The sequence below is a fragment of the Gobio gobio genome (assembly GCF_949357685.1).
Source record: "Gobio gobio genome assembly, chromosome: 6".
Lineage (NCBI taxonomy): Eukaryota > Metazoa > Chordata > Actinopteri > Cypriniformes > Gobionidae > Gobio > Gobio gobio.
In genome coordinates this window covers 45,926,873-45,942,382 of record NC_137102.1, presented here as the reverse complement: position 1 = coordinate 45,942,382, position 15,510 = coordinate 45,926,873, and the positions used below count along the sequence as shown (strand labels likewise).

Genomic DNA, 15,510 nt, shown 5'->3' with positions numbered 1-15,510 from the left:
GGAAGCTGGTGGGTACTGGTGCTCCTTTTGTCGACCTGTCAGGCATAGGTAGCCCTACTCCCTGTTGCAAGCTGGTGGGCACTGGTGATCCTTTTGTCGACCTGTCAGGCATAGGTAGCCCTACTCCCTGTTGGAAGCTGGTGGGCACTGGTGCTCCTTTTGTGGTGCAGCCCGGAGATGAGGTGAGTTTTCTCTCCTTAACTTTTTCGGACACAGCAACCACAGTTGTTTCCCATTCCTCCACCGCTCCACACCACTGCCATGATGCAGGGTCCCCATACGCAGGCTCCTCAGATATGGGGTTGGAGACCTCCATAATGGCCCACCACCGCCCCGCAGCAAGAGCCATGCTGAGCTCATCCGATTCAGATGCTCTACGCGCTACACTCTATTTAAAATAAAAGGACATCGTTGAAGATGGTCAAAACAAAGATGATCGTAAGAAAAAACACTGTTAAAGAAAGAAAATTTGAAGTGATGAGTTGAGTAAACATAAAAGAGGCAAGGGAGGATGAAAGCATCTTTGAAATGTATTCAAAGTTAACAATGAAGTTGAATTTTTTTTTTAGTTTTTATCAATTTATCTGCTAATGTACATAATTCAATTATCTATCATGTCGGTAGTCCAAGCGTAATTTATTGACTGCACAAATAAAAGAGGATGACAACAATACACGCTCCACTCATTAAACTGACCAATAAGAAGTAAATAAATGCTGTTTGCTTCTTTCCAAAATGTGGCTTTTAAAGACACAAGAAAGGCTAAATGAAAAGCTTCTTTTGCATTTGTAACCATCAGTAATGGTCAGACTCAGAGGTAACATTAAGGCCAATCAGCTTACAGTGTCACTTCAGTTACACATCACATCAGCTATTTGTTGATGAATAAAATATAATGAATCTCAAAACAGAGATAGAATGACATGTCCATATAAACATTTCTCATAATAAAGGAGTGGTTGATGGAGTTTCTCGACAAGATGTATGGGTGCATAATCAACAATTAGGCTATTTAAAAAAATCAAATAATTGGTCATTATTGATTTACATATCACACATCTCATTGTACACTGCATAGAGTCAATAACATTCCACTGTTTCAGATTCTCAGAGTTATGAAATATTAATTAAAATTAATATCCCCAAACCCCTGTGTAAAAAGCGTACTTACGATCACCCGCCAACTCGCTACAAAGAGTTTGTTGCCTCTGCACCAAGGTTACTCACCGAATGTTCGAATAAATGACGTGACAATTAACCACATGGTCCGTTGTCAAGAGTCTGAATGATGGGAGACATACCCAGCTAACAAAAAGTTGTTGTCAGAACGTTTTGTTAACATTCCCTTTAAGTTATGAAATAATGTTTTTGGGAATGTTTTGTACACGTTGAAAACGTCCAGTTTTTTTAATGTATTAAGAACGTTTTGTGTGGGGTCTCTGCGAACGTTACAGGAACATTCTATTCAATTATTTTGAAAACATTACGAAAACGTTATTACGGAATGTTCTTTAAATGTTTCAAATGTGCGTTTTCTTCATGTATTAAGAACGTTTTTTCTTGGTTTATGTGAACGTTGCAGAAACATTCCATTCTATCATCTTGAAAACGTTATGAAAACGTTATTACAGAATGTTCTTTAAATGTTTAAAATGTCCGTTTTTTTATGTATTAAGAACATTTTCTCTTGGTTTATGTGAACGTTACAGAAACATTCCATTCTATCATCTTGAAAACGTTATGCAAATGTTATTGGTTAATGTTCTTTAAATGTTTAAAATGTGCGTTTTATTCATGCATTAAAGTTTTTTCTTGGTTTATATGAACGTTACAGAAACTTTCCATTCTATCATCTTGAAAACATTATGAAAATGTTATTAGTTAATGTTCTTTAAATGTTTAAAATGTGCGTTTTCTTCATGTATTAAGAATGTTTTTTCTTGGTTTATGTGAACGTTACAGAAACATTAAATTCTATCATCTTGAAAACATTATGAAAATGTTATTAGTTAATGTTCTTTAAATGTTTAAAATGTGCGTTTTCTTCATGTATTAAGAACTTTTTTCTTGGTTTATGTGAACGTTACAGAAAGATTCAACTAAAACAACTAATTAAGTGTGTTGTGTGTCCTCTTTTCCAGAAGTCTCTGCTTCGGGCTGAAGTGACACCTTATTGAGGCATCTGTAGAAACAAAACATAGTATTAGTATATCATTTGCATTGTTTTCTTTATTAATTTTTTACAAACTACAAAAATTACAAAAGCCTTACCTTATCTCTGTGTGGAGCAAACTTCAGTGTTTCTGATATGAAGTCCTCAATTACTTTTTCCAGCACCTTGGTGTGTGTTTGACGACAGGCATCTTAAAATCCAGTAAAGATACACAAAACCCAAACATGTTACTGTTACTTACAATAAATTAAGACTAAGCATACAGTATGTACAATATACTGCTCATTTTCTCAATACCTCATATGCAGTCTTTGGACTAGCTTGCTATGAAATATACTGTATCTGTTGACTCAGTGCTTTGTTGGAATCTTTTTGCTCTTTTCCAGCATTTGTTATAGGCCTGATTTTTTTCTTTGCATAATTGTATTTGTACATATATTTGAGTTGCTTTATTAAAAAATAAACTGGGGTCCAAAAATATAAGCTATGGGGCAAAAAAGGATCATACCCTGTTCATGTCGAACTCCATTTGGATAGGTTTGAGAAACTGTTGAAAAATCACTGTGTGTGTGAGAAAGAGAGAGAGAGAGAGAGAGAGAGAGAGAGAGAGAGAGAGAGAGAGAGAGAGAGAGAGAGTGTGTAAGTACTGACATACAGATGATTCATTTTCTAGTTAAACTTGCAACTAACAGCTACAGAAATGTATAGCAATTAAAATTAAATTAACTTTAATAATAATTACTATTATAAAATATTAATTAATTAAATAACCTGATTTTATTAAAATGAGTGATGAAATTTACAGACAAAAATGTTTTTTTTTTTTTTTTTTTTTTTACAAAGACATAGTGGCCTTTATATTTCAAAAGAACAAACAAGGGGAAAATATTGTTGACAATTTTTTACAAACTGAATGGAACTTTGATGGCATTAAATTCACAGGTTAAGACTAAACATACAATTATTATAAATAATGATCATAGTAATGTTGCCGGAGCAACAGAGAGAGCACGCCCTGGCACACTTGCTTTTGGTCCAACAGGGGGAAAACGGCTAATGTTAATTAATAAGTATTTTAAGTTAAAAATTTATGTTATGAAACATGTAAGAGTCACTAATTCATAAAACATAAAGCGGCAAAGCCCATCTGCACTCAAATAGTAATTCAATTTAACACACGCCAACCATTTAAAAATAATCCCACATCACAACAAGTAACTGTTAGCCTATATTTGTCACCCCCAGAAATGACTGCAGGAGTACTACCCAGTCATACAAATTTTGCATATATAACAAAACAACAACAAAAAACACCAACGTCTAATCGACTCACCTTTTAGAAGTCGACATATATAAAGGTGAACTGCAGACTTTGGATACCATTGATTTGAAAATGGCGCTGCACGGAGCGTATACACCGATGTGACGTCAGAACGTGGAAGATGGCATGTTTGTTATGAGAACGTTTTTGCGCAACATTATGAGAACATCAGTCAAGCACAAATAACATCATAAAAACATTCCAACAATGTTGTTCTAAGAATGTTTCCTCTCAACGTTACGAGAATGTTTTTGAACTATGAAAACATTATAAGAATGTTCCTGAAACATTATTTTAGGAATGTTTTTTTCTAACATTTACATAAATTCTACATAACGTTAGTGAAAGTTATGGAAACGTTCCCTGTTAGATGGGTATATAGGCTAAGCTGCTTCGTTGGATTAAAATTAAATTTGCAATACAAATACGGATTAAAGTGACTAAACATGTTTAATTCATAATTGTTCATACACGTAGGCCTACATCTCCGTTGTCCTTTTGTACTGATGTTCATCACAAACTAGACTACTTTTTATTATTTATAGGTAGGCTATAGCCTATAATTTTTATAAACATTTACAACTGCTTGAACTTGAGTTAGCAAAGCTGCAGATCATAGCATAGTGGGATATACAACTTATTTGAAGTATAACAGACCACTCAACCAAACTTAGTCAACAAATATTACAATAAAAAGCGTATTTCCTAGAAATATTTTTTTATTATTGAAGAATGACCCATTAGCAGAACACAAAGACTAATGACATATAAAGCTATTACATTAATTGTAATTTAAAAGTATAAAATCAAAAGAAACATCATTGAGCCTCAGATACTTTTATTTTGTAATGTGACTTTTTTGAACAGGAAGTTACTGTCTACTGTGTTATCAGTCTGATCTGTCGCAAGAGCTTTTTCAGGGGTCATATAAAGTCTCGGAGTAGTCCCGGAGAAAATGTCCGCTGTTATTCCTCGTATCGAGCAGCTGTCATCGAGAGTGGTGCGTGTTTTGGGCTGTAACCCGGGGCCCATGACACTGCAGGGCACCAACACATACCTGGTCGGCACAGGGAGAAGGTACAAGTACAACACTCGTCTCATACAATTATGAGTGCACGAGACAAATGAAGTCATTTACTTAAGTTATTTTCCATGTACAACCTATTTATTGAATGTAACACATATGTGAATATTTATTAAATGTCCCTGTGTGTCTGTCAGGCGAGTGTTAATTGATGCAGGCGAGCGCGCGGTACCGGAGTATATTGTCAATCTGCGCGAGGCTCTGAAGCAGCACGAGACGTCCATACAGCACATTATAGTCACACACTGGCATCATGACCACACTGGAGGAGTGCAGGATATACTCACACACTTTAACACAGGTGAACAGGTTTAGACATTTGTGTCCCTAATGTCATTTCATATATAGTGAAACATTTTAAGTAGGGGAAGAGGGGCACAACCACTTTGTGTAAATCCACTTGGGGTTCAGAGTAGTTATTTTTCCCAAATTAATTTCCCACATGCCTAGTACAAATATGTGGGGTTTTTTTAATAATACGATGTACACTTTTTTCTTAATTTAACCCGAAGAATGGAAGTGAAATGTGACAACATGCCCCATAGGTGGTAACATGTGAGGGGCACAATACAACATGACCAAATGTAAAATGTTATCTGATACAATCAAAAAAATATTTAAGACAAATGGAATTATTTTGTCAATAAAATACAATTATTAGTTTGACAACAAACACACCACAAAACTCAGCTATACAGCATAGCTAAAAACATATTAATAATTTATCATTTCTGAAAATTGATTTTCCGTCTTTATTCACCTTTTTCTCATGGCTTCTCAATAGAATTCCTAAAAGTATAGAATAGAATAGCATTGTAATGCAGTGTGACAACGTGCCCCACCTGCACAACCCGGCTCGTGTCTTCTGCTGGTTAGATCAGCATTAAAGAACAATATCAACTGTTAAATAACAGATAAAAGATTCAAATAATATCAGATTTGTCTAATTTGAAATAAACACACTAAAAAAAACAGAGATTAATTATTTTTTTTACTTTTGCTATGGTTAAATAAATGTTCAGTGATATCTTTCCGAAGATATTTTAATGTTGGTGCAATTTTCTTCTCGATATAGTGTTGATATGGCAACTAGTATATACACTTTGTTTCGTCATGTTGGCATGGCATGTGTGGAAAGTTTTAAATCATGTGTGTTATAACCAACCCTGTGTTAGGTTGTGCCCCGCTCACCCCTACTCCTCATAATTTGAAAAGCTCTCAGCCAAATCATGTTTTAATAATGTAAATATCATTATCTTGGTATAAAAACTATGAGAAATCCTCACTAATATAGCTGCATGTGTTTTATGAAGAAGCAGAGCTGAGGGTCAGTAAACTCCCTCGGTGTCCTCCACAGGACGAAGCAATCGGAGACGAGAAGAAAAAATATGAATATCTCAATGATGGTGAAGTGATAAAGACTGAGGGTGCAACATTACGGTAAACTCTCACACACACACACAGATTCTGTACATGATAGTCTTTGGTCATGTTAACATGCTTATATTTATACACTGCCTTTCACAAGTTTGAGGTCAGTAGGATTGTGAAAAGTTTTTTTAAAGAAGTCTCTTTAGCTTTCGAAGCTCTTTAGCTTTAAAAAAAAAAAAAAACATTAATACTGTGAAATATTATTACAGTTTCTTTCTTTTTTAAACTATTTTATTTTTAATATATTTTAAAATATAATTGATTCCTGTGATTGCAAACCTGAATTGTCAACCTCATTACTCCAGTCATCTTTGTCACATGATCCTTCAACAATCATTCTAATATGCTGATGGTGTATTTTTTAGTTTTAGTTTAGTTTATTTGCACAAATATCAAATACCGTATTTACAAGAAAAACAAGAAAATACAATCCAAATACTGTGCAGGGAGAGGCAGAAAAGCCAAAAGGGCTTATTTAAAGCCTCTATCTAAACAACAAAGGGAACAAAACTGTAAAATTAAAGAAAGATTACAATAACAAATATATAAATGTATTATGACTGAATCAAATTAATTACAACATATATCAAAACCCCAAAAATATATATACCAAAAACAAACCCTATAGGGTACATACAATACATGAACAAAAAAATAAATCAAACATTTTCAAAATATTTTTTTTTTTGTGGAAACCGAGGAAGTTCAAAATAACAGCATTTATTTGAAATAGAAATCTTTTATATAATAATAATAATAATAATAATAAACTTTATTTTATATAGCGCCTTTAAATGCAACTTCTCAAAGCGCTTTAAAAAAAGGACAGTAAAAGAGAGAAAAAAAACAATATACTAAACATATTACAAACATAAACCAGATATGCAGAAATACAATATACTAATAAAAAAAACTATGAAATCACATATAAGCAAGTCTGAAAAAGGGAGTTTTAAGAAGGGATTTAAAAACACTAACAGATTACGCATGTCTAATCTCATACGGAAGAGAGATCCAGAGTTTTGGAGCAAGGGAAGAAAAAGCCCGGTCAACCATAGAGCGCAAGTGAGTTGAGGGAACAGTTAGAAGGCCAGAGTCAGAGGAACAGAGATCACTCATTGGACTGCAAACAATTAAAAGTTCTGATAAATAATCTGGTGTCAGACCATGCAAAGCCTTATAAGTAAGCATTACAATTTTAGGGGTGATGTGCTCTCTAGACCTGGTCCCTGTCAAGATTCTAGCGGCTGAATTTTGGACATGCTGCATTTTATTTAGGGTCGTTTTCGAAACCCCTGCCAGCAAAGCATTGCAGTAATCAATACGAGAGAAGACAAATGTATTGTTTTTCTGCCACAGAAAATTACAATATGGGGTGCAATGTTTCTGAGATGAAAAGATGTTGTTTTAACCGTGTTCTGAACAAATGTTAATTGAGCATCAAAAATAATCCCCAAGTTTTTTAAATCCAAGACAGCGCCATCTACATTAAGTGTTAAGGATCCAGCTTTACGCACCTGATGGGTTGAACCAATGAGCATAACCTCTGTCTTATCACTGTTAAGGCAAAGGAAATTGGGAGACATCCCTGTTTTTATCTCAGGAATGCAGTGTTCCAGAAAAGCAACAGCTGCATGGTCACACGTAGATCTGGGTGTCGTCTGCATACAAATGAAACTTGAGTCCAAGAGTTGTAAGAAGTTGACCAAGGGGGGAAATATACATACTAAAGAGTAAGGGACTCCCTGGGGAGATCCTTGGGGAACACCAAATCTGACTGAGTCAATTTTGGACTTGTGTAACGAGGCGTGGCTTTGGAGACGCTCTGAAGAGAGGGCAGGATCTCATTCGTGTGTTTGGAGGAGGTGTGGCTTTGGAGACGCTCTGAAGAGAGGGCGGGATCTCCTTTGTGTGTTTGGAGGAGGCGTGGCTTTGGAGACGCTCTGAAGAGAGGGCAGGATCTCATTCGTGTGTTTGGAGGAGGTGTGGCTTTGGAGACGCTCTGAAGAGAGGGCAGGATCTCATTCGTGTGTTTGGAGGAGGTGTGGCTTTGGAGACGCTCTGAAGAGAGGGCAGGATCTCATTCGTGTGTTTGGAGGAGGTGTGGCTTTGGAGACGCTCTGAAGAGAGGGCAGGATCTCATTCGTGTGTTTGGAGGAGGTGTGGCTTTGGAGACGCTCTGAAGAGAGGGCGGGATCTCCTTTGTGTGTTTGGAGGAGGCGTGGTTTTGGAGACGCTCTGAAGGGAGGGCGGGATCTCATTCGTGTGTTTGGAGGAGGCGTGGCTTTGGAGACGCTCTGAAGGGAGGGCGGGATCTCATTCGTGTGTTTGGAGGAGGTGTGGCTTTGGAGACGTTAGGCTTGTTCGACTTCACCCAGCGATGCGCAGACCGATCGGCGGCTGACTTGAAGCAGTGCATGCCGGTTAGAAATTTTGTCCGACTTGAGGCAGCGCCGACGCCACGTGACAGTGACGTATGTCAACAAAGTGCCGCGAGAGCGATTCGAGAGCAGCCGGCGATTACAGCCGGTGCAGTTTCTCCAAAGCAGCTGCTCGAGGCTGCACGGACTCTGATGACGACACAGCCGTTCCACGATTGGCCAGATTCACCGCATGACAGCGATCACGTGTGTTTCGTGTTTATTCTAAAACCTTCAGCTCCACTAATGCGCACAAATCTGTTTTTTATAACAGTAAAACCTCCTTTAATGTAGTCGCGATGTTATATTGTCATGTTTATCAAAATATAACTGATTAAAAACATAGACCCCACTTCATTGATAGTGTAGGCTTATATGTTGAACTTTATTCTTGTAAAAACACACGCTGTATTAAGCAGTGCATAAAGTATTACATGACAATAATGTCTCTGAAACATCTGTGTATTGCCAAATATTGCATTTATTTCACTTCAGCTGATAAAGTATGCAAACACAGCGCGAGCGTCACCGCGGGAAGCAGAAAGTGTCCGACTTCACGTCTGTGTTTGCAGCTCCTCCCCGCCTTCACGCGGCTACTCTCGCCGATCAGTTGCTTCCAGCCGCAGCCGATGTCGAACACACCTGTTCTGAAGAGAGGGCGGGATCTCATTTGTGTGTTTGGAGGAGGTGTGGCTTTGGAGACGCTCTAAAGAGAGGGCGGGATCTTATTCGTGTGTTTGGAGGAGGCGTGGCTTTGGATACGCTCTGAAGGGAGAGTGGGATCTCATTCGTGTGTTTGGAGGAGGCGTGGCTTTGGAGACGCTCTGAAGGGAGGGCGGGATCTCATTTGTGTGTTTGGAGGAGGCGTGGCTTTGGAGATGCTCTGAAGGGAGGGCGGGATCTCATTTGTGTGTTTGGAGGAGGTGTGGCTTTGGAGACGCTCTGAAGAGAGGGCGGGATCTTATTCGTGTGTTTGGAGGAGGCGTGGCTTTGGATACGCTCTGAAGGGAGAGTGGGATCTCATTCGTGTGTTTGGAGGAGGCGTGGCTTTGGAGACGCTCTGAAGGGAGGGCGGGATCTCATTCGTGTGTTTGGAGGAGGCGTGGCTTTGGAGATGCTCTGAAGGGAGGGCGGGATCTCATTTGTGTGTTTGGAGGAGGTGTGGCTTTGGAGACGCTCTGAAGGGAGGGCGGGATCTCATTCGTGTGTTTAGAGGAGGCGTGGCTTTGGAGACGCTCTGAAGGGAGGGCAGGATCTCATTCGTGTGTTTGGAGGAGGTGTGGCTTTGGAGACGTTAGGTGTGTTCGACATCGGCTGCGGCTGGATGCAACTGATCGGCGAGAGTAGCCGCGTGCAGGCGGGGAGGAGCTGCAAACACAGACGTGAAGTCGGACACTTTCTGCTTCCAGCAGTGACGCTCGCGCTGTGTTTGCACACTTTATCAGCTGAAGTGAAATAAATGCAATATTTGGCAATACACAGATGTTTCAGAGACATTATTGTCATGTAATACTTCATGTACTGCTTAAAACAGGGTGTGTTTGTACAAGAATAAAGTTCAACATATAAGCCTACACTATCAATGAAGTGGGGTCTATGTTTTTAATCAGTTATATTTTGATAAACATGACAATATAACATCGCGACTACATGAAAGGAGGTTTTACTGTTATAAAAAACAGATTTGTGCGCATTAGTGGAGCTGAAGGTTTTAGAATAAACACGAAACACACGTGATCGCTGTCATGCGGTGAATCTGGCCAATCGTGGAACGGCTGTGTCGTCATCAGAGCCCGTGCAGCCTCATGCAGTCGCTCTCGAGAAACTGCACCGGCTGTATTCGCCGGCTACTCTCGAATCGCTCTCGCGGCACTTTGTTGACATACGTCACTGTCACGTGGCGTCGGCGCTGCCTCAAGTCGGACAAAATTTCTAACCGGCATGCACTGCTTCAAGTCAGCCGCCGATCGGTCTGCGCATCGCTGGGTGAAGTCGAACAAGCCTGTTCTGAAGAGAGGGCGGGATCTCATTCGTGTGTTTGGAGGAGGTGTGGCTTTGGAGACGTTCGGAAGAGAGGGCGGGATCTCATTCGTGTGTTTGGAGGAGGCGTGGCTTTGGAGACGCTCTGAAGGGAGGGCGGGATCTCATTCGTGTGTTTGGAGGAGGTGTGGCTTTGGAGACGCTCTGAAGAGAGGGCGGGATCTCATTTGTGTGTTTGGAGGAGGCGTGTCTTTGGAGACGCTCTGAAGGGAGGGCGGGATCTTATTCGTGTGTTTGGAGGAGGTGTGGCTTTGGAGACGCTCTGAAGGGAGGGCGGGATCTCATTTGTGTGTTTGGAGGAGGCGTGGCTTTGGATACGCTCTGAAGGGAGGGCGGGATCTCATTTGTGTGTTTGGAGGAGGTGTGGCTTTGGAGACGCTCTGAAGAGAGGGCGGGATCTTATTTGTGTGTTTGGAGGAGGCGTGGCTTTGGAGACGCTCTGAAGGGAGGGCGGGATCTTATTTGTGTGTTTGGAGGAGGCGTGGCTATGGAGATGCTCTGAAGGGAGGGCGGGATCTTATTCGTGTTTTTGGAGGAGGCGTGGCTTTGGAGATGCTCTGAAGGGAGGGCGGGATCTCATTCGTGTGTTTGGAGGAGGTGTGGCTTTGGAGACGTTCTGAAGAGAGGGCGGGATTTAATTTGTGTGTTTGGAGGAGGCGTGGCTTTGGAGACGCTCTGAAGGGAGGGCGGGATCTTATTTGTGTGTTTGGAGGAGGCGTGGCTATGGAGATGCTCTGAAGGGAGGGCGGGATCTTATTCGTGTTTTTGGAGGAGGTGTGGCTTTGGAGACGCTCTGAAGGGAGGGCGGGATCTCATTTGTGTGTTTGGAGGAGGCGTGGCTTTGGAGACACTAGGTGTGTTCGACATCGGCTGCGGCTGGATGCAACTGATCGGCGAGAGTAGCTGCGTGCAGGCGGGGAGGAGCTGCAAACACAGACGTGAAGTCGGACACTTTCTGCTTCCCGCGGTGACGCTCGCGCTGTGTTTGCACACTTTATCAGCTGAAGTGAAATAAATGCAATATCTGGCAATACACAGATGTTTCAGAGACATTATTGTCATGTAATACTTTATGCACTGCTTAATACAGCGTGTGTTTTTACAAGAATAAAGTTCAACATATAAGCCTACACTATCAATGAAGTGGGGTCTATGTTTTTAATCAGTTATATTTTGATAAACATGACAATATAACATCGCGACTACATGAAAGGAGGTTTTACTGTTATAAAAAACAGATTTGTGCGCATTAGTGGAGCTGAAGGTTTTGGAATAAACACAAAACACACGTGATCGCTGTCATGCGGTGAATCTGGCCAATCGTGGAACGGCTGTGTCGTCATCAGAGCCCGTGCAGCCTCATGCAGTCGCTCTCGAGAAACTGCACCGGCTGTATTCGCCGGCTACTCTCGAATCGCTCTCGCGGCACTTTGTTGACATACGTCACTGTCACGTGGCGTCGGCGCTGCCTCAAGTCGGACAAAATTTCTAACCGGCATGCACTGCTTCAAGTCAGCCGCCGATCGGTCTGCGCATCGCTGGGTGAAGTCGAACAAGCCTGTTCTGAAGAGAGGGCGGGATCTCATTCGTGTGTTTGGAGGAGGTGTGGCTTTGGAGACATTCTGAAGAGAGGGCGGGATCTCATTCGTGTGTTTGGAGGAGGTGTGGCTTTGGAGACGCTCTGAAGAGAGGGCGGGATCTCATTTGTGTGTTTGGAGGAGGCGTGGCTTTGGAGACGCTCTGAAGGGAGGGCGGGATCTTATTTGTGTGTTTGGAGGAGGCGTGGCTTTGGAGATGCTCTGAAGGGAGGGCAGGATCTCATTCGTGTGTTTGGAGGAGGCGTGGCTTTGGAGACGCTCTGAAGGGAGGGCGGGATCTCATTTGTGTGTTTGGAGGAGGCGTGGCTTTGGAGACGCTCTGAAGGGAGAGCGGGATCTCATTTGTGTGTTTGGAGGAGGCGTGGCTTTGGAGACGCTCTGAAGGGAGGGCGGGATCTCATTTGTGTGTTTGGAGGAGGCGTGGCTTTGGAGACGCTCTGAAGGGAGGGCGGGATCTCATTCGTGTGTTTGGAGGAGGTGTGGCTTTGGAGACGCTCTGAAGAGAGGGCGGGATCTCATTTGTGTGTTTGGAACATGGCAACGAACTGCCTTCGGTCTGATAGGTACGATTTAAACCAGTTTAATCCAGTCTCCGTGATGCCAAACACAGATTCCATATGATTCAACAGGGAATGATCGACGGTGTCAAAAGCCACACTGAGGTCCTGTAACATTTTGTAACATTATGAATGTATTTACTGTCATTTATGATCAATTTAATGTATCCTTGCTGTACTGATTAAATTTCTTACTGATACCCAAACTTTTGAATAGTAGTGTAGAATAAAATCATTTATTTTATTATTTTTTATTTTTATTTACTCACATTCTGATTTTTTATATAAATTCGTTGACCATTGGTTTTCATATTGTTTGTGCTGCATATAGGGTGCTGTTTACCCCTGGACACACAGATGATCATATGGCATTATTCTTGGAAGAGGAGCAGGCTGTGTTTTCAGGTGACTGTATTTTGGGAGAGGGCACGGCCGTGTTTGAGGACCTCCATGATTACATGAAGTCACTGCAGAAGCTTCTCAGTGTGAAGGCCGACCTCATATATCCAGGTGAGTCTGTGTGCGTGTTGTTACAGTCTTTTTTCCCCAGAGTGCTTTCTACATGACATTTTCGATGACACTATGAAATGCTTGTTATTTTGGTGTGTCAGGTCATGGGCCAGTGGTCCACAACGCAGGTTCTAAGATCTGTGAGTATATAACTCACCGGAACGCAAGAGAACAGCAGATCCTAAACGTTTTGCAGGAGAATCGTGGAAGTGCATTCACCTCCAGCGAACTGGTTAAAGTGGTGTACAAGGTTCAACTCTTTTCTGAATGATCTTAACTCTTTAAAGTCACCATGAAATCAAAATGGACAATTCCTATGTTTTGTGGAATATTGCAGTGTTTATTATAAATGATTTATCCATGCACATCATTATTTGTTTTAATGCATATTCCCTCAAAATCTTTAGTTAAAATAACTTCCCGTACCTCTTGCAGTGACATGTCATCTCTTCTCTGATGATGTGTTTACTGGCGTGAGGGCGGGGCAACCTGCCACTCACATGACATCACAGCATTAGCAAACCACAACCATCAAAAGCATTTTAGTTTTTAATGTTTTGACAGCGTCAAACCTGCAATCCACAAGGAGAGAAAATAAAATGACACATGTAAAGTGGGGGCCAAAATCTTAGACATTAAACCCTAAGAATTTTTTTTTAAATTTACTTCTAGGTGATAATCATATGGCAAATGTGTGACTTTGTGAACTCCTTTGTACAGGCAAGGAACAAACCGAATTCTTAGATGACATTCTGAAAGTCAACCTCATTTTTCATTTCAGCTTTTCTTCCATTTTCTAGGCAGATAATACAAATTGTAATAAAAACATTACATTTGTATGAAATCCGAAAAATGCAACAAAAAAATGCAACAAAAAAAAAACAATTGGATCCCACTGTGTGTGAAGTTAACTTAATATTTGTTGGTTCTCTTTAAGCGGTCACTGCTTTATAGTATATTGTACATTAATTATAGAAATGTAATGTTATTGTTTTCTAATTGTGTTCATGACATGATTTTCATGTGGTTTTTTTTTGCATGTTGTCTGTATGCCAGGAGACCCCTGAACACCTGCACAGAGCAGCAGAGTTTAACTTGTCGCACCATTTAAAGAAACTCCACAAGGAAGGAAAGATCTGCCTTGGTGTGTGTGTGTGTGTGTGTGTGTGTGTGTGTGTGTGTGTGTGTGTGTGTGTGTGTGTGTGTGTGTGTGTGTGTGTGTGTGTGTGTGTGTGTGTGTGTGTGTGTGTGTGTGTGTGTGTGTGTGTGTGTGTGTGTGTGTGTGTGCGTGCGTGTGTGTGTGTGTGTGTGTGTGTGCGTGCGTGTGTGTGTGTGTGTGTGTGCGTATGTATGCGTGTGTGTGCACAGATGTTTTGCTTGTGCATATTTGTGTGTGTGCACGTGTGATGGTGTATGAACACTCAATGTTTTTTTTTAAATGTACAGTTATTGTCTTAATGTTCTTTTTTCCCCCCTTACAGCTGAAGGCTCAAATGAAAAGCAGTGGAAGAGCAATTTGTGAATTTTTGTGCATCTAATAAAAAGTTCCTGAGATGGATTTATTTTGATTTTGATCAATATGTCTTAATTCTGGAAACACTTTAGAGGAGGCTGGGTCTAGTTGTCACTTTTTTCCCGCTGAGTGAAGGTTTATTTCTATTTAGGCACATACCATTTCTGCAAAACAGCTATTTAACATGTCTAATTTATTTTCTGGAAAAAAACAAAACCAAAATAAAATAGTTTACCTTTTGTGACAACATGCCCCAATAGCAGGCTATTTGCATGAATTTAGCAGACACATTTTTCCAAAGTGCATTACAAATGAGCACATTTAAAAATGTATGTAACACATAAAGGGTCTTAAAATGGAAAACATGTAAAAGGTAACAACCCTCGTCTCAATATAATCTGATTATAAATGGAATATATCCTGGTCAACAATTGTTCAATTATTGTCACCATGAGAGACAGTGTCCAATAATACGTACATGTAAAATAAAGCAGCTTTTATTAGGCTAATAATGTAACAGGATTATTATGGTAATGTACATGACTATACATGTGTGTGTGTGTGTGTGTGTGTGTGTGTGTGTGTGTGTGTGTGTGTGTGTGTGTGTGTGTGTGTGTGTGTGTGTGTGTGTGTGTGTGTGTGTGTGTGTGTGTGTGTGTGTGTGTGTGTGTTTTCAATGGCCTTCAGAGATGTTAAGTGGCTGAAGCATCTCATTAATGAATTCTGTTTGCCAGACCACTGTCAATAAAAAATGTGCTAATATCTTTAAAAACATTTAAATAAATGATCATGTTTTGTTTTAGTTCTTATGTTATTCCTTATTTCTTTCTTTATCAGTAGAGGGCATTGTTTCATAGACAGCC

The 15,510-nt window shown here is 40.5% G+C and overlaps 1 protein-coding gene across 2 annotated transcripts; it reads left to right on the top strand.

Moving 5' to 3' along the window:
- Positions 1-4,344: 4,344 nt before the first annotated feature.
- lactb2 (lactamase, beta 2) lies at positions 4,345-15,450 on the top strand. 2 transcript variants are annotated; one of them, XM_079818932.1, is made up of 7 exons: positions 4,345-4,571; positions 4,716-4,879; positions 5,892-6,018; positions 12,956-13,134; positions 13,236-13,384; positions 14,191-14,278; positions 14,616-15,450. In XM_079818932.1, the coding sequence occupies exons 1-7, from the start codon at positions 4,450-4,452 to the stop codon at positions 14,654-14,656; spliced, it is 870 nt and encodes a 289-aa protein (XP_079675058.1). In that variant the 5' UTR covers positions 4,345-4,449; the 3' UTR covers positions 14,657-15,450. The 2 variants fall into 2 exon arrangements, with proteins under 2 accessions (XP_079675058.1, XP_079675059.1); XM_079818933.1 differs by having other exon boundaries at positions 4,368-4,571; positions 5,895-6,018.
- The last annotated feature ends 60 nt before the right edge of the window (positions 15,451-15,510 follow it).

Coding starts and splice junctions, on each gene's coding strand:
- lactb2 (XM_079818932.1), top strand. CDS start 4,450: ATGTCCGCTGTTATTCCTCGTATCGAGCAGCTGTCATCGAGAGTGGTG. Junction 4,880..5,891: donor ACTCACACACTTTAACACAG/GTGAACAGGTTT, acceptor TGTTTTATGAAG/AAGCAGAGCTGAGGGTCAGT. Junction 13,135..13,235: donor GGCCGACCTCATATATCCAG/GTGAGTCTGTGT, acceptor TTGGTGTGTCAG/GTCATGGGCCAGTGGTCCAC.